General features: G+C 33.6%; 1 protein-coding gene across 8 annotated transcripts in view; it reads left to right on the top strand.

Annotated features, from left to right (window-relative positions):
* The window catches only part of PDE4D (phosphodiesterase 4D), a 1,171,348-nt gene that overhangs the window by 1,070,412 nt on the left and 82,311 nt on the right, over positions 1–18,625 (top strand). The window contains exon 7 of one of the 8 annotated variants that reach the window (XM_039870235.1): positions 8,101–8,302. The exons of the other annotated variants lie outside the window; for them this stretch is intronic. Within the exon in view, the coding sequence (XP_039726169.1) occupies positions 8,101–8,201 (101 nt within the window). The 3' untranslated portion in view covers positions 8,202–8,302. Of the gene's footprint in view, positions 1–8,100; positions 8,303–18,625 lie in introns of those variants that run through there. 8 annotated transcript variants of the gene reach the window in all.

Here is an 18,625-nt window from a genome sequence, read left to right as displayed (position 1 = left end):
CACATTCAAATCTCCTTTGTATAATGGTGGACTCTATTTTGAGAATGTCAATTTCAGGAGACACCATAATAATGTGTTTGTGTGCATGCCCAAAAAGCCACCACCATAAAAGACCTAGCATCTATTCATGAAGTTCAAGTACCAATTTTTGCCCATGAGTGTGGAACATTCTGCTCTCCTGCAAACAGTGACTCGTACTGTTACATTACACGGCACATCTCTCATTTTCTTGGTAATTTAGTGGCCATATAAACATGTATATGACTTGCGATAAATATGATGATTCTCACTTGATAACCAAGGAGGGTAGATGTTATAGCTTGTGGGCATTTATGACTGTAAAGTCTGAAGTGTGAATCACGAGGTCTGACCTAGGTAGTAAGATGTGTATTATTCACGTTGGTTAGCTGAGTTTCCTGAGCTAACCTCACTGGAGTTTGTCGGTAAAAGACTGGATCTTTACCGATAGATTGAAGGTCTGAGTTCTGCTCCTAGTTCTCTGGCTAACAGGTTGTGTAGCCTGGGGAAAGCTTCATCTTTCTGCTCTCAGTTTCTCTATCTGTAAGGAAGAATCAGATGAAATTCCATCCAGTATTGAGAAATCAACAATTCTGTGGTGTGACTAAGACTGACTAAATATTCTCAACAGATTTGTTCAGTTAACAACCAATATAATTAAATTTACTAAATTAATCCGAATTATATTGGGTGGTATCTGCCCAACCAAAAGACTACTTTTCTCAATCTCCCTTAGAGATGGGTATAGCCAATACAATATAAGCAAAGGGAGCTACTACCTAGAAGGATTCCTTTTTACTTGCCACTCTTCCTGTGGTATTGACTTGGGAATATTCATATGTTGGCTGGAGCATTGGTAGCCACCTTGCAACCTGAATGGCCTTGAGAATGGAAAGCATATGTAAATGATAGTGGAGCAGAAAGAGAATAGGAACCTACGTCTCTGGTGAAAAAGGTGTCATTATACCAGTCCTGGCCTATAGCTGGATTTTCTTAATATGAGGCAAAAATAAATCTCTCTTTTATTGAAGCCACTACTAGCTTCATAATTTAATTTCTAACTAATATATTGGTATCGTGTCATCTTTATATAATTTTCTATCACTAGGTCCTCTCTTTGCAGAGCTAGAGATAATAGGTTAACAATGAACTTAGGGTCTTCTAGGTGCTATTAGAGATTCAACATAATTCACCAAATTTCTAAAATTAATTAATTATTGAATTTATGAAAATACAGCCACCACATGTGAAGAAATGCCAATGTCTAAATAGAAACTGGGAGAGGGGAAATTAAGTATATTAATCAAAGAAACCACAGAATTTTTAAAATATTGGAAGTTGTTGGGGTTTGAGGACTAGCTAAAGGTACTTTTGATCTTAGTTTGCAGCAAGTTCACATTTTCTCAATACACCTGTGCTTTGATCTTCTTGTCTGTCACTGCAATGTGATTATGGGGATTACTCGGTCATTCTCTGCCTGAGTTGTTTTTGTGATTTAATTATCTGGGAGAGGAAGGAGATCATTAAAGAATATCGTTAAAAGGAGAGACATAAGACTTGTAATTGACCTTCCTTGAAAGTAGTCCCATCTGAAAGATTTTCTTGGTAAACATTTATAGTGTATTTGGCTCTTAAACAGATTCTGCTCTTAAAACAAACAGGCAAAGGCTAAAAAGGAACCACATGAGTGCTCATAGGTGGCTTTTGTTCATGCTTCATGGGAAGAAAAATTATATTTAAGAAAGAAACTTCTAAGAGAGTTATATGATTTTTTTAGTTTTGCATCAATAATTCTCTTTTTCAGATTGTAATTTGCAAGTTATGGCGTTCTTCCATGATTATGATTTGTCCGTATGTATGTTTAGAGTGCAGGTGGCAGGATGGGTGGGATATTTGTGAAATCTAATGAGCAGAAGCTTTGAAAGTCTTTTACAGCTCTGTCAGTGTGTTAAGCGAGCACTAGTCTGAAACTTCATATTGCACTTTTGTAGAATGCAGAAACTATTTTTAGGAAGACAAACATTGCTGTAGTTTAAATAAAAGTAAAATCCATAACTGGAGCAGTCCTGTACATTTGCGTTTTTGGCCATCAGAAGATTTGCTTCATTTTGCACATATCTAAATGTTTTCCTGTTTGGTTGGTTTTGCTTGTTGACTTGCATATATCAATAATTACCACCCTTGTCATTTGCCAGTTCCAAATCTACTTTCAGAAACAGAAAACTTCCTTTTTTTCTAAAATGTGTTTTTAAATTTTACTTTATATTTATGTAAATATTTCTCCTCATTGATAGGCAACTCTGTTTCTTCCATTCCCTTGATAATACTCCTCAGTCAACTTAAAGGGCAAATTTGACATTGCGCAGTATAATAGTAAAAAGTTATCACACACCCTTAAGCAGTCGTTACCCAGTTGCTTCACACTTGGTAAAATATCCTCCTGGATGCATTTCTCCTACATGGACAATGTGGATGGTTTTATCCTCCCATCCCACACCCACCACTTAATGAGGTTCCATGAGGGTTTAGGCGGACCCTGAGTACTGTTTGGATTAGAATTCTTTATGAGGATTTAGTTAGTCTCTGGATCCTCTATGAGAACTCTCTGCATTTTTTGGTTTTATTCTTAGTTTTCATACACATAGGGACAGCACCAATGTCAGAATCTCAAACTATGTCTTTCCAGGTTTCACATTCAACAGAAAAAGAGAGCATCTCTCTCTTAGTAGCTCCCATGTAATTAAAGTTGTAGATCCTACCCTGAATCAATCATAAGAGCCCCACCTAACAGTCGAGAGTTTCCCCAAAGGATATCAGGATACTGTTTTCAAAAGAAAGGAGAACTGAATGTTGGGCATCTATAACAACCAATTGCTCACTAGAGATACAGTTCCATTTCTTGATGAGATAGCAACTTATTGTATGTTGGTTCATGACAGATTGATTACAGTTCACTGGTAGATTCTAAAGTCTTATTGCCTGCTTAACTTTAGACCAGTTACATCTACTTATAGCTCAAGAGGACTGCCCAGGAAAGCAAAACTAAGCACTCAGGCTGGCCTTTTCACAATTTTGTTCCTCATCCTTACTTTCTCCAGGCCCTCCCATTCAGCAATTTCCTTTACAGGTGCTGCTACCACTAATTTCCACACAAATCGCTCATTTCCATCTTGAAGAAAAACACTAGATGTTTTTACCCCCTCGATTTCCTCCACAGTAACCAGCACAGTGCTTTTTACATGGTACGCAATTAAGTAATATTTGTGAAATAAATAAAGATATCTGAGGGGGAAAAAAAAGCAATCTATCCTCATCAGGAATGTATTGAGAACTCCTGAAATAGCCCATTCGACGGCTTGGTTTGAATTCTGCCTCAGTTTCAGGAAACTCTCCTGAATAAGTGTTTATTATAATTATTTCATACTTTTTAATCTATTATTATCAGTGTTAGCCAACTATAAAAATGGCTTCGAGAATTAGAGAAAATCAACCCTGAATGTTATAAATAGTTCAGCATATTGTATAAGTAGTGAAGAAGATATTTTCTTCATTTTTTTCTGATAGTCCAGGTAATGCTAGGAGAATTCGAGAGTAGACTCAAGTGATACCAGAAGAAATCAGTTACCAAAGTTTACTGACTGCTAATCAGGTAGCTAGAAATAATGAGACGGTACAATAGAAATGTTCAAAGAAAGTGTTCTTGGCACATATAGCTGTTTAATTATCTTATTTCTGAAAGAACTGTAGCTCCACTGTTACCTGTTTGTTCTTTAGCCATTTAAGATAGTAATACCCCCAGTGTAAGAGAGGGAATTGATTACTGTGATAAACTGGATCCTTTGCTAGAATACCAAGAAGGGTTTTTGTTTTCTGGCTTAGTTTATTTTTTTATTTCATTCCTTTTAGGTAAGAATTAGCATCTAAAGACACCACATTATGAGATTGTTAACAAAATGCTTCCATTGTAATTTAATAAGCATAAAACTAAAAAATATATATATACTGCCCCACTTTCTCAAACAAGATATTTAATGCTGGGTCATTAGTTAATAGCAAAAGGTCATCTTGGTTATGTTTTTAATGACTCGCAAAATTTTGTGGCAATACTTAAGTCTAAGCAAAACGACTTCAGAATGAATATTTGGCTTTCATTTCTGGCTGCTTACTGCCCACTGACCCATCTGTTTTAGAGGTATCAGATGTATGAAATAAAAAAGTAGTACACTTTTTTTAGAAGCAAAGTCTGGCACACTTCATAACTTTGACCAGCCTCTTGACACCCTGACTCAGTGGTGTTAGCAAAAAAGAAATTGTTGACTCAGGGGCTTTGGACACTCAGAGTAGTGCTAAGAGTACCCTTTATTCATTCTTCTGTCTCTACATTTAGTCTCACAGTTGAGAATAAAAGGTAACTTTTTACATTTTTCTCTTCAGGAATCGTTTCTATGTACTACTCTGACTCCACCAGCCCTTCATTTGAACACTCTTTCATTTCAGTCATGGATTAACTGCAGTTGAGTTCTAGGTTACAAATGTATTTTTTCAACATTTTGCCAACATCGTTCCACTGTTTTCTAACATTGGTGACATCCTGAAATCTGTTCAAAACCTATTTTTCTTTGTAAAAATTTTGCGACCTTCTATCACCAGTGTTTCCACTTTTAATAATCAATTGTCTTGGGCTGGGTCTTCATTCATTGTCTTGGGTACACACTAGGTTTTTTCACTCCAGACATATATGATCCTTTAATTCTGAAATTTTTTCATTTATTAGTTCATCAGTAATTTTACCTTTTCCATTTTCTCTTTTCTCTCTTCCTAGGATTCCTGATAGTTGAATATTGAACTTCCTACATCAGACCCTTAACTTCCTCACTTTTTTCCCCGATTTTTCATCTCTTTGGTATTTTGTTCCATCTTCTAGATTTCTTCACATTTATCTTCCAGCCTTTCTATTAAAATTTTCATTTGAAATATGTATATATTTTTATTTTTAGTTTCAACATTCTCTTGTTCTCCGGTGATTCCTTTTTAATACCATCTATTCTTATGTCATGAATGCATTATCTTTCTAAGGGCACAAATTATAGTTCTGTAGAGGTTTTCCTCTGTCTCTCTGTTTCCTGTGGATTATGTATTCTGTTAATGTGGTCTGCTTGTTCTAGTCTGCCCTCTTTATTTTGAAGAATTTCCTCAAGAGGCTGTCTCTTATTTAAAAGTCACACACGTGCGTGCGCGTACACACACACACACGCGCGCACAAAGACAACAAAATAACAATAATGATGAAAACAAATACACCATCAAAGTTCTGCGAACATGGATAGTGCTTGTCAACTTAAGGGTTTTACTATAGCGTGATTGGTTCAGTTGGCTTATTCTTTGGCAAGGTCTTAAATGACAGTATGAGAATATTCCCCAATTTCTGCCTGGGAAACATCCACATAGGGGCAGATACCTTTCTGCTAGTTTTTGAGGAGCATGGCATATAAGATTAGGAGTATTACTGGAAACTCTTCAGTTAAGCATCTGTTTTACAGCCTTGGGCCTCACCTTCGTGCCACAATACCCGATGCTCTCAGTTTGAAATCGCTCTAGCTTATTTTTTTTTTATATATTTTAATTATAGTAGGCATACAATATTATATTAGTTTCAGGTGTACAACATAATGATTAGACATTTATATAACTTACAAAGTGATCACCCTGATAAACCTAGTACCCATCTGGCACCATACATAGTTACTAAAATATTATTGACTATATCCCTTATGCTATACTTCACATCCTTATGACTATTTTGTAACTACCAATTTGTACTTCTTAATCCCTTCCTCTTTTTCACCCACTCCCCTAAACTCCCGTCTATGTGGCAACCATCAAAATGTTCTCTATGAGTTTATTTCTGTTTTGTTTGTTTATTTTGTTCTTTAGATTCCACATGTAAATGAAATCATATAGCATTTGTCTTTCTCTGTCTGACTTACTCTCCTCAGCATAATATCCTCTAGATTCATCCATATTGTTGCAGATGGAAAGATTTCATTCTTTTTTATGGCTGAATAATATTTCATTGTATATATGTGCCACCTCTTCTTTATACATTTGTCCATTGGTGGACACCCAAGTAGCCTCCTTATCTTGACTATTGTAAATAATGCTGCAATGAACATGTGGATACACATGTCCCTTTGAAGTAATGTATTGGGTTTCTTCAGGTAAATACCCAGAAGTGGTATAACTGGGTTCTTCTTATATAGCCTTTGTTAAAGTTTGTTTTGCTTGATACAAGTATTGCTACTCCAGCTTTTTTTATTTGTTTGTTTGTTTCCATTTTCATAAAACATCTCTTTCCATTCCTTTATTTTAGTCTTTGTGTTTCTTTTGATCTGAAGTGAGTTTATAGACAACATATGGAAGGGTCTTGTTTTCTTATCCATTCAGCCACGCTATCTTTTGATTGGAGCATTTAATCCATTTTCATTTAAAGTAATTGTTGATAGATATGTAGTTATTGCCATTTTATTATTCATATTGGTTATCTTTTTTTTTTTCTTTTTCCTTCTTCTTAAAGAAGACTCTGTAACATTTTCTGTAATGTTGGGTTAGTGGTGATGAATTTCTTTAGGTTTTTCTTGTCTGGGAAGCTCTTTGTCCTTTAATTCTACATAATAGCTTTGCCGGGTAGAGTAATCTTGGTTGAGGTCTTTACTTTTCATCACTTTGAATATTTCCTGCCAGTTCCTTCTGGCCTGCAAAGTTTCTGTTGAGAAATCAGCTGACAGTCTTACAGGAGCACCCTTATAAGTAACTAACAATTTTTCTCTTGCTAGTTTTAAGATTCTCTCTTTGTCTTTAACCTTTGGCATTTTAATTATAATGTGTCTTGGTGTGGGCCTCTTTGGGTTCATCTTGTTTGGGATTCTCTGTGCTTCCTGGGCTTGTATGTCTATTTCCTTCACCAGGTTAAGGAAATTTTCTGTCATTATTTCTTGAAATGGTTTTCTCTCTAGCTTATTTTCTCCAGAAAAGAAAGATTCCATCTCTAGCAGGAGGGAGAATTAGTTAGTTGGTATCCAATATCTTCATATAATTTTAATATACTTTCAACTTCTTACTTAACTCCTGCCTTCCTTAATGTATGCTGCCTCTAAGCACTAAGTCTTTCTTTGTTTGCCAGAATGCATTTGTTCACTTTCTCTTGGAATTTGCTCTCTGTAATCATTTTCTCTATTGTGCTACAACAGTTTCTACCTCTCTATCCACTCTCAGATTTCTAAAAATCAAGTGAAATCTCTTCTTTGCCGATCTGTCCTGCCCCATTATTGCTGTCTTTATGGGTTTTTATGTTTTTCATTTCTTTACTTTCAATTTAGTGAGACATCAGAAAGAGAGAAGGTAAGCATGAATGGTTTCACCATTTTTTGTTAGAAATTGAGAGAATCATAGCTGACAAGGAAGTTGGCCTGGAAGAGCACTTTATATTAAAAGAAAGGATGGGATAAAACAAGATGGATGAAAAATTAGCAAGATCCTAGAATTTGCTGCTGATGATAATAGCTAACATTTATTGAGTGTTCATTATGTGCTTGGAGCTTTGCAAAGTTCTTTACTTGGGATATTTATTTTTGTCCTTGTAAGAACACCAGGAAATAGGTACTGAGACATAGAGAGGTAATATGACTTGTCTAAGTTAGAGCTGGGGTTTAAATCCAGATCTGACTTTAGAGATCATCCTCTCAACCACCAAACAATCTTGTCTCCTATAAATTACTTAAAGAGGAATTTTTAATGAAAGTGTATATTTAAAAAATAAGTTTTCATATTCATGATTTAGGAGGCTTTCTTTTCTACCAAAACTACTAATCCACCTATTTAATAATGTCTTAAGAAATTTAAAATGCTTTCAGGTTTGAAAAGTCAAAAGAATCTTCTTCAGATGAGTAAATGCTGTCTGTAGGACTTTATGAGACTTAAGTATTCGTCATTATATAAATCTATAGACAATCTAATTAAATTCTGCCTTCTACCACTTTGTAATATAAATATACTCATTATAACTATGGTTTAAATCCTATGCAGAGAAATGGATGTTGTGTCTATACAACACCAAACATCTGGAAGAAAAGAATTCCCAGCCAAAGCTTGTTAACAAGAGATTCATAAGCAAAGTATGCTTTTGAATTATGAAAACAGATTCATGTCCAACATCTTGAAGAACTCTCACATGTATATTTTTGTTTCAAACATGGCTTAGAGATCATTAAAAGTAAAATTCAATTAAGCGTGCTCTGTTGTCTTTGCCCTCAATTTCAATTAAACAAGACTTGCTTGGCAGTTTTGGAGAGAAAAGTCTTCAGTTCTTTCCATTGCTAATATTTTCTAATTTGTACTTGGTGTTTTTTTTTTTACCAAGAAGAGCATATTATTTAAGAGCATATCATTTAAGAAGACTCTTCATGTTAAACCTCTAAATTATGCACCAGGTAATCTTCATCAGCACTTTTATAAATGAAATAGAAGTAAAATGTAACACATAATTAATGTTTCTAGACTGTAAAATTTTTGTGAACTTCCAAGCAGCCACAAGTGCTCAGGCAGGCAGGTGTGTGTGTGTGTGTGTGTGTGTGTGTGTATTTAAAAAGTCTATTTTTAGAGCAGTTTTAGGTTGACAGCAGAATTGAGCAGAATTGAGAAATTTTCCATATGCCTCTTACCTCCACACATGTATAGCTTCCCCCATTATCAATATATCCCACCAGAGTAATACATTTGCTACAATCGATGAACCTACATTGACACATCATTTTCACTCAAAGTCCATGGTTTACATTAGACTCACTCTTGGGTTTGGAGAAATATATAACATGTATCCACCATTATAGTATCATACACAGTACTTTCACTGCCCTAAAAATCTTCTATGTTCCACCTATTATCTCTCTTTTTCCTCCCCTCACCCCTTGGCAGCCACTAATCTTTTTACTGTCTCCACAGGTTTGCCTTTTCCAGAATGTTGTAAAATTGGAATCATATAGTAAGTAGCCATTTCAGATTGGCTTTTTAGTAATATGCATCTAAGATGCCTCTCATGACTTGATAGCTCATATCTTTTTAAGCACTGAGTAATATTCCACTTTCTCGATGTATCACAGTTTATTTATTCATTAATCTCGTGAAAGACAGCCTAGTACTTCCAAGTTTTGGTTATCATGAATAACATGGCTGTAAACATCCTTGTGCAAGTTTTTGTGTGGACATAGTTTTCAGCTCTTTGGGGTAAATACCAAGTAATGCGACTGCTAGATTGTATGGTAAGAGTATGTTTAGTTTTGTGAGAAACTGTCATTGTTTTCCAAAGTGGCTGTACCATTTTACTTTTCCACCAGCAATCAATGAGAGTTCTTATTGTTTTTCCACCTCCTCAGCAGCATTTAGCGTTGTCAGTGTTGCGGATTTTGGCCATTTCCAATAGGTATGTAATGGTATCTCATTGTTGTTTTAATTTGCATCTCCCTAATGACATATGTGGAGCATCTTTTCATATGTTTGTTTGCAGTCTATTTATCTACTTTGGTGAAGTGTCTCTTAAGGAATTGGCCCACTTTTTAACTGAGTTATTTGTTTCCTTTTTGTTGACCTTTAAGATTTTTTTTTGTATATTTTGAATAACAGTCCTTTATCAGATATGTTATTAGCAAATATTTTTTCCCAGTGGCTTGTCTTCTCATTCTCTTAATACTGTCTTTCGAAGGACAGAAAATCTCAATTTTGATGAAGTCTAGCTTATCAGTTATTTCTCTCATGGATTATGCCTTCAGTGTTGTATCTAAAAAAATCATACCCAAACTTAAGGTCATTTAGATTTTTTCCTATATTATGTTCTAGAAGTTTTATAGTTTTGTGTTTTACATTTAGGTCTGTTCTTTTTCAGTTAATTTTTGTGACAGATATAAGGTCGGTGTCTAGATTTCTTTTTTTGCATTGAATGTCCTGTTGTTTCAACACCATTTGTTGAAAATAATATATTTGCTCCATTACATTGCCTTTGCTCCTTTGTTCAAAGATCAGTTAACTATATGGGTCTACATCTGGGCTCTCTAGTCTATTCCATTGATCTGTTTTTTCTATTCTTTGTCCAATACCACACTGCCTTGATTACTATAGCTTTGTATCTTTGTAAATTTCTAAATTGTGAAATATAACAAAATTTAGAAAAGTACATAAAATATGTGTTGAGTTTAACAAATAGTTGTAAAATTAATAACTATTTTAATTATTCCTCAGCAGCACCTGATTTATTTGCTTTTTCCTCTCCAAAGAGATAGCCACTATCCTAACTTTTCTTTTTCTACTTTTCTTTCTAGTATGGTTTATCTCTTATGGATACATCACAAAATAGTGGAATTCAATTTAGTTTGTTTGTATATGTTACAAACAAACATATGTAAATTGACTCATCTTGTGGATACTCTTATATTTTGCTTCTTTAACACAATATTATACTTATAGGATTTATCAGTACATGTAGCTGAGAATTATATATTTTCATGGCTATATAATGTTCTATTGTATTGAGGAACCACAATTTATTTGTCCAGTCTTCCCTTAATATGAAGTTGAGTAGTTTTCAGTTTGGAAATATTATGAGTAAAGATATTATGTCACCACACCACCACCACCACCACCACCACCACCACCACCACCATTTATATATATAAAATGAACCTTTATGGACATGTATCTTGGTGCATATAAATAAGCATGCATTTCTTTGGGGAAATATACCAAGGAATGGAATCCTGTGTCATGCATTTCTTTAACTCTGTTAGATCAGGAGACAGAGTTTTATAAATTAAACAAGACTTTCTGACTCCACATCCTAGTCAAAAACACATGATATTTTAGATTTTCCAATTTTTTTCCCAAATATGGAGGCTCTATAATGAAGTCATTGTATTTCCCTGATTACTAATGAGGGTGAACGCTCTTTCATATGTTTAGTAGATATTTGAATTTCATCGTTGTTGTTTTGTACTTATTTAAGAAAAGTGTTTTCTAAAAGGCATTTTCAAGCATTGTTTAGGGAACCAAAGTCTACATAAGTTAAAATATTTGTTACAGCATGTCAATGTGAAAGGCTAATAATACTCTGGAGCACTCAATAGAGGACCCTTCTGAGAATCTGTAGAATACAGAATGCAAATATTGGTTTGGATTCTGTCACTATTGTCGTTTCCTATCCTTTAACTTTTTGCATTTCTATCTGACATTTTTAAAATTTGGAACTGCCTTTTAGATCTTTTTCCTCATTGTTCCTCTCATGAATAAAAGATTATGGTAGTGGTTCTCTTGCCAGTATGTCTCTGTACGGTTTATCTTTTAAAGAGTTCAAAGAACTTTATGGATATTGACTTACCAATCTTTAGAGCATCCTTTTGAAATGGAGAGCAGGCAAGTGCATTAACATGTTCTTTATCCCTGGAGGAGACAGATCTTCGCAGAGAGGGATGGCCACTTCTTTATTGACATGGAACCAAGCAGGGCATAGAACTTGGGTTTTCTAACTCCTAGACTAATGCCAAATGCACTAGACATGGTGTCAACTGCTCTATGCATAAAACATGAGTAGTGTTCATCATTTGATTGCTAATAGCAATTAATTAGAATATTATTTTTTTAAAGAAAGATATCTCATGAAATTGTTTATGCTTTTACAGATGGTTCTGATAATTTTTAACTGTATTCTTGCAGTTTTACTCCTTCTTGAATCCTTTTTAACTCTGCTTATTCTATAATTGATAATGCTCTTAAACTAATCATAAAATAATTATATTACTTTCCAAATATCCAGGCTTTATACCTTCCTGCCTCCCACTCTCCTCCCATCCAATCTCTCCCTTAGATTTAGCAGTAAAACATGCAGCTTAACATGATTAGTAGCAGTCTGAATATTCAGTGCTGGTGTCTCAGCTCATCTCTGCCTTTATTTGGACTTTCTGGAAGACTTTCCTTTTCAGACTCTTAAAAATAACTTTAATGTATTGTAAAAATTCTCAAATATATAGTACTGTTCAGTCTATAAAAGACTACCTAAAGGCTCCTCCTCACAGGCTGTAAAGGGTGCAAGAATGATGAAACTCAGAAGATAAATAATGTCCTTAAGTTTACTCCACTATTATAAGGCAAATTCCTAGCAATAAAATGAATATAATAAAAGTTGTCATGAGGATTCAGTGAATTAATACATATAAAAGAGCTTAAAAATGAGATTGCCCAATATAAATATTCCATAAGTCTTAGTTCTATTATCTTTTTTTAGTATTAAAGAACAATAACATGTTTATCCAGAAATAATGAGATACAATCACTAGAATTGAAAGTGATTTTATAATCAAACCTATAAGTCTAGATTAATTGCCTTGATTTCTTCATCTTTAAATATAGAAATAAATAATCTCTAAATATTGTAAAACTAAAATATAATGTTGACTAAGACTCAATAGAAATTAGTCTATCTTGATGGAATAATTATCGCCCTCAGAGCTAAGCTAATAACTTGGAATCAAAATCATCATTTTGTTTCTTTTCTGAACCCCTAATTCTGCCCTACAGCCTACTTAGCACATTTATGCCAGAAAGCCTATAACTACTCCACTCAACAGGGTCCTCGGACAGAACCATGGATTAATAGGCACCCCTAAAGACAAAATAAGGCTATTCCACAAATATATGTTGAACCTCTACAGTGGTCTTAAGAACTGTGAGAAGCAGAGATGTTACGAATCCCTGCTATTCTTCTGAAGAAAAGACCTATACAACTAAATGATTAGAGGGGGAAAAAAAAGGATGGCACAATAATAAAATGCTCTATAGGGGCCAGAACAATGTCTTCTTCTGTTTTGTGTTCCCTGAAACTAACAGATGAATGATTATTAGTGAATAAATAAATTAATTAATTCCAGTAGAAAAAGGAAAGATAAATATAGATGGAGATCATTGGTCAATTTAACAATTTAACAATTATGTATTGAGTACCTCCACTCTTGAAGACTGGAAAATGGATTAAGACAGTCCCAAATTTCAAGGACCCAGCAGCTTAGGATATTAAACAGAAAGAGGAATAGTCAGTTACATTACAGTATGCTATGGGTGCACACATACCATTCCAAGACTAGAGAAGAGAGAAGGACAAAAAAAATCAGATTCACCTGGAGATGAAAATCTATGAACTGGGGCTTTGAGGATGAGAAGTTAGCTAGAGCAGCAAGGATGTATATGGTTAGAGGTCAATAGTTTGAGCAAATATTTCAGTGTGAAAGGCATAAGAGAACCCCAAACAGGTTTCAGTATATGGCACAGTGATGGCGAGGAAGGGATGAGAGGGATGATTAAAGAAAAGTAACCTCTCATGCACTGCTAGGAAGTCTTGAATGTCATGCTAAGAAGCTTGATTTTTATAAAATCACTGGGGTGATTTTATTCAAGGGGAGTAATATCGGCCTTGAGTCTTATCATGTTCTTTAATTTTGGCACAATTTAGAGTGGTGTATTTAAAGCGGTCTTTGTAATAACTTTTTTTAAATTTTATGTTTTTTTATTTAGTTAAAAAATTGAATATAAGCATTTTGGGGATCAGGTGCCTAATTTTGCCTTTGGTTTATCAATGCATGACTTATTACAGTAACCACACATAATCACCTGAAGAAAAAGAATATAACTGCTCTAAAGTTTCTCATATGGAGACTATACACCTGTGAGGGTTGTGGAAATGTTCTTGGAAATCTGTGACCTCTCAAATTTGAGAAATGTTGATGTGGAGATAAAATTGGAGTGAGTAGGAGAAGACATATCAGGAAAACCAGTTCAGATTCTACCGCAATAATCACATGAGAAACAAAGAGGGCTTGAATTAAGGGAATTCAGAATAGAAGGAAAAACTTAATAGTTATATAGAGAGTAAAACAGACATAACTTGGTGATGTCCAAAAGATTGGGTTTGAGATAAGGAACACTCAAGGATCGTGCTTGGATTTCTGGCTTCAATGACTATGTGATGATAGTGGTATTTCAGTAAGATAGCAAAATTAGCATAAAGAATAAAAGCCATGTTGGAAATATGGAGTTTGAGATGTCTGTGCACATTCAGGTGGAGATTTGAATACAGAAGAGCAATCTAAGCTGGAGTTTTTAGAACATAGTAGGTAGACATTTCAGTTTTGGAGGTAAATGTCCTCACAGTGGGCCAAAAGTAAGGTGAGAAAAATATTAGAGAAAGAAGAAATATTAGAGAAATAAGAATATTAGAGAAAGATATTAAAAAGAGTGACTGAGGCATAGGCAGGAAATCAGGAGAGCTGTGTTCTCAAATGCAAGGTAGGGGAGAATTCCAAGGACTGGATTAAGGAGAAGAGTACATCCATTAAGTATTATTAGATTTCTGTGAAATAGGAGCAGGATGCTGGGGAAAAAAATTAAAGGATTGGATAAAATAACTGAACATGCTTGAATATTGAATTAGTCAAACACATCTCCCAGAATGTAGAGCAAAAAGACAAGGATATAAATTATGATCATTTAAAAAAAAAAAAAAGTAAAGAAATAAAGTGAATTAACGATGATAGTGGGGTGTGAGAAGGGTCAGGAAAAATAATTGAAAAAAAAAAAGTTACTTGATATGAAGATAGCGATTCAAGTCCTCAAATTGAAATGGTTCTTCCGTTGCCCAAAAAAATACCTGATGAAATTTCAAAATTCCAAAGGTAAGGAATTAATGCTGAAATCTTCTAGAGAACAAAAAAGAATCTTTCAAAAGTAAGCTGGGACAGACTAGACAATGTGTCAAAGTTCTAAGGAAGATTGGTTAGAGCCCAATATTGATAGCCGAACTAACAATAAGCTGAAGATTTATTTAAGAATATAAGGTCTTAAGTTTACAAGTTTACTTCCTACAGATCCTTTGTAATAAATATGCATATATTGCATATATATTATATCTAAATATATTTATATTATATATATATATATAAAACTTATAGATATATTCAAGCAAAACAAAACAACAGGAATCCTATACAGAAGATAACCAAAGATGCAAAAAGACCCAGAATCAACCCAGGTGTTTTAAGAAAATAAATTCCAGGATGACAACAGTGTAGTAGGCCTAGAAAGTAGGAAGCCTAAATTAGAAAGTCATCAGAGTGTTCTAAGAAAAAAGTCTTCAAGAAGAAAGTAGCTATTATAAATCAAATTGCATAATTAAGAACATTTTAACATTTTAGAGCAAAAATAATTGCAAAAAAAAAAAACATCGATTAATCTGTTTTTAAAATATTGAATCTTCCCACCCAGGAAATTCAATACATATTTTTTCTAGTTTTTAAACATGTCCTTCAGTAAAGTTTTATAATGTTATTCATAGAAGACTTTTACATATTTTATAAAGTTTATTTCTAGATATTTTATGTTTTACAATTATACAAATGGGATTCATTTTTTGTTTATTGCTGGTATATAGAAAGCCTATTGTGTATATGTATTTTATAATGTTCTATCTTTCTTATACATTTTGGATAATTCTCCTGAATTTTAAGTTATAGAATTATCATCTGAAAATATAATTTTGCTCTCTTCTTTCACACATTTATACCTCATATTTGGTTTTCTCATTTAATTGCTTAGGTTAGAATTTCCTGAGCAGCATTAAATCTTGTCTTATTTCTAATTTGTTTCATTGTTAATTATAGATGTTAAATGAAAGCTATTTACTAGCGTGATAAGGAATCTTCTATTATTATATTAGGAGTCCTATTTTACTATCAACTCTTTAATAAGTGTGATGGGTTACATTATAAACACTGTTGATTTAATTTTATGCTATAGGAGACCACTGTAGAATAAATATGATTTTGAGAAAAAGATATAGAAAACTGTTTAGTAATTCAGCTATCCAGTGATAATTGTATAACCGTATGGACAAAGACAGAAGAAATACATATAGGAAGCTTGAACTTAAGAGATAGGTCAAATAACAAATCCACTTCCTTACTTGATTTCTTCTTGCCTGTAGGACTCAGAATATTTGATAGTAAAACAATTTAATATCCATATTTATATTTAGCAATTTATATATAACTTCTAAAAACAGACTAATTTTTCTGCTGCTTATCATGTATACTTACAAAAAGCAAACTAAACAGCAGGAAGTTTTTACTCCTTAAAGATAGGACAGCATTCAACTTTCCTGAAATGAAGAACATCAATAATTGATACTCTAGTTAATTCTCTCAACAATTTTATAGTTTCTGTAAAATATTGCTTAAATGATATTTGACTCCCCACCACCTATTTTGATCAGTTTTTATATTTTTCAAATAAAAAATAAATGAGTTTTTTTTACTGTAGATGACGGTATCATTTAAAAGCATGACCTCTCCTTGGATGTAGTAGGACTTTGTGCTTTTTTCTCATTGTTCTATTGACAATAAGTTTCCAATCAAAATACTTGAATATAAATGTTTACTTTAAATTAAGCTATCACTGTTTTATTAAAAGAGTCTTACATAAATTTGTTGGGATGTTGAAGACTTTTGTTATTTTACTTCGCAATGGCTGATAGATAATATCAAACCATGCTTTTATCTTGAAAATTTTACTTAGTTATATTTGGGATAAGATTAGATATCTAAGTACTATTCCCTTCATATTAATAGTACAGATCTTAAATAATAGTGACTTTTATGAATGTATTTTAAGACTGAATAGAACATTGGGAAAGCTTCACATTTCCTATTTGTGAATCTGACTTCCATGCCTGTCAAAATTGGTACAGATTCAATTTTGTTTTCAATTATCTTCAAAGAAGATCAAAACCAGGATCATCTGTCTCATCGTTCTCACAGGACCGCTGTTTGGGGCCCCTGTTTTGTCCTATAGCCTTTTCCTAAGGAGAAAGCTACGTTTTTCAGCTGAGTACTTGATTCTATGGGGTTTTTCTTTTTCTATTTTTTCTTTCAACTTTAAGTAATGAGTGGCAAGAAACAATATAAAGATGTTGTTAGACGGAGAGATATACTCATTCACCATCTGGTGAGCATTCTGGAGAATGGAGACAAATACTACATAATAAACAAGTGAAGTCATTTTGCAGGAAGTTTGACTTTGAGGATTCATTTAAGAACTCTGAAAGCAGGCCATATTGTGATGGTCAATTCAGCATGATTCTTTGTGGTTTTTTGTAAATCACAGAATGTTTACCATGGAAGGGCTGTGGAGATGTGTTTAGATATGAGGAAACTGAGGCCCACAGAGCTCCACTAGCATTCTCATAACATTTGTTTGAGCCACACATCAGAATCCACATTCCAAAAATTGCAACTGCTGTCTTATTATGGAATTTACAGTGACGCATTCTGAGATCATAGAGGAAATGCACCAGAGTTAAGCGCTAGTAAGAATTAAGTCAGTAGTGTGAGACAGGCAGTCTCTTAGGCAGTCGTCAGCTTCCCTGACCCTAATGGGACTGGGAACTTATGGAAAACGTGTTATTGATATTGATATTAGTATTGTGTGTGTGTGACCATATTATTGTGTGTGTGTGTGTGCGCGCGCGCGTCTGTAGCATTCTTGTTGTGTGCAGCATGTTTTCACCTGAGCGTTAAGCTATATAGATAAAAGCCATGCCTATGTTGGCCAGTAGTTCCTAGTGTTACCTCTTTATAGGAATCTTTTTTTTTTCTTTTTGATATTTCAAATGTTTTAAGGTATCAAATCAATGAGAATTTCTGCTTCAAAAATTGAATGTGTGCATATGTGTATAGAAATGTATTAGAAAAATATTTTTTTTACAGAAATGAGCATTGGATTGTAGAATTGTATGTACTTTTTAGTATATATTTTTTTTACTTTTTCTGTATTTCCTAAGATTTCTACCACGAGATTTTCTTTTAATGTATAATTTTAAAATGAGTAATAGATAAGTACTTTTATGTCATAAAATACTTAAAACCTTCCAGAATATGGGAAAGTCCTCCTTCCTACTCCGTTAGATTTGCTCACCTTGAAAGTAACCACTTAGTAATGGATAGAATTTGGCATACATCCTTACTGAATTTTTAATTAAATATTTATACATTAGAATTATGGGAAATATTTTTATCTAAAGTGATATATTACACGTTAGTCTATGACTGACTTTTATATTTAATATGTTCTGGAGATTATTTTATTTCAGTACATATAAATCTATAACAATATTCTTAAATTGTAGCATGGTATGCATATCAAATTTTGCATTGTTTTCCTATTGATTTTTTAATATTACAAACAGTAGTGCAGTGACCATTTATGTGCATGCTGTTTATTTATTGCATTGATTTTTAAGTCAGAGAATTAGTTATCAAGATGAAAAGAACGACAACAAGCAGGGAGATGGACATAAGAGGAGTTAAAAGGAGAATCAGATGTTTCTGGAGGACATCCTTGACGTTTCATTGAACTTCACAAAAGATTCAGCTGCTCACTCAAGAAATAGCAACTCCGCTATGAAATAGAGATTTTTAGGAATTTGAGAGCTCCCCAAGAAGAAGTTTAGATAAAAATTCATGCT

Source organism: Pteropus medius, unplaced genomic scaffold, assembly GCF_902729225.1.
Source record: "Pteropus medius unplaced genomic scaffold, Ma_sr-lr_union100, whole genome shotgun sequence".
Lineage (NCBI taxonomy): Eukaryota > Metazoa > Chordata > Mammalia > Chiroptera > Pteropodidae > Pteropus > Pteropus medius.
The sequence above is the reverse complement of the archived record's forward strand: the minus strand, read 5'-3'. Positions and strand labels throughout refer to the sequence as shown.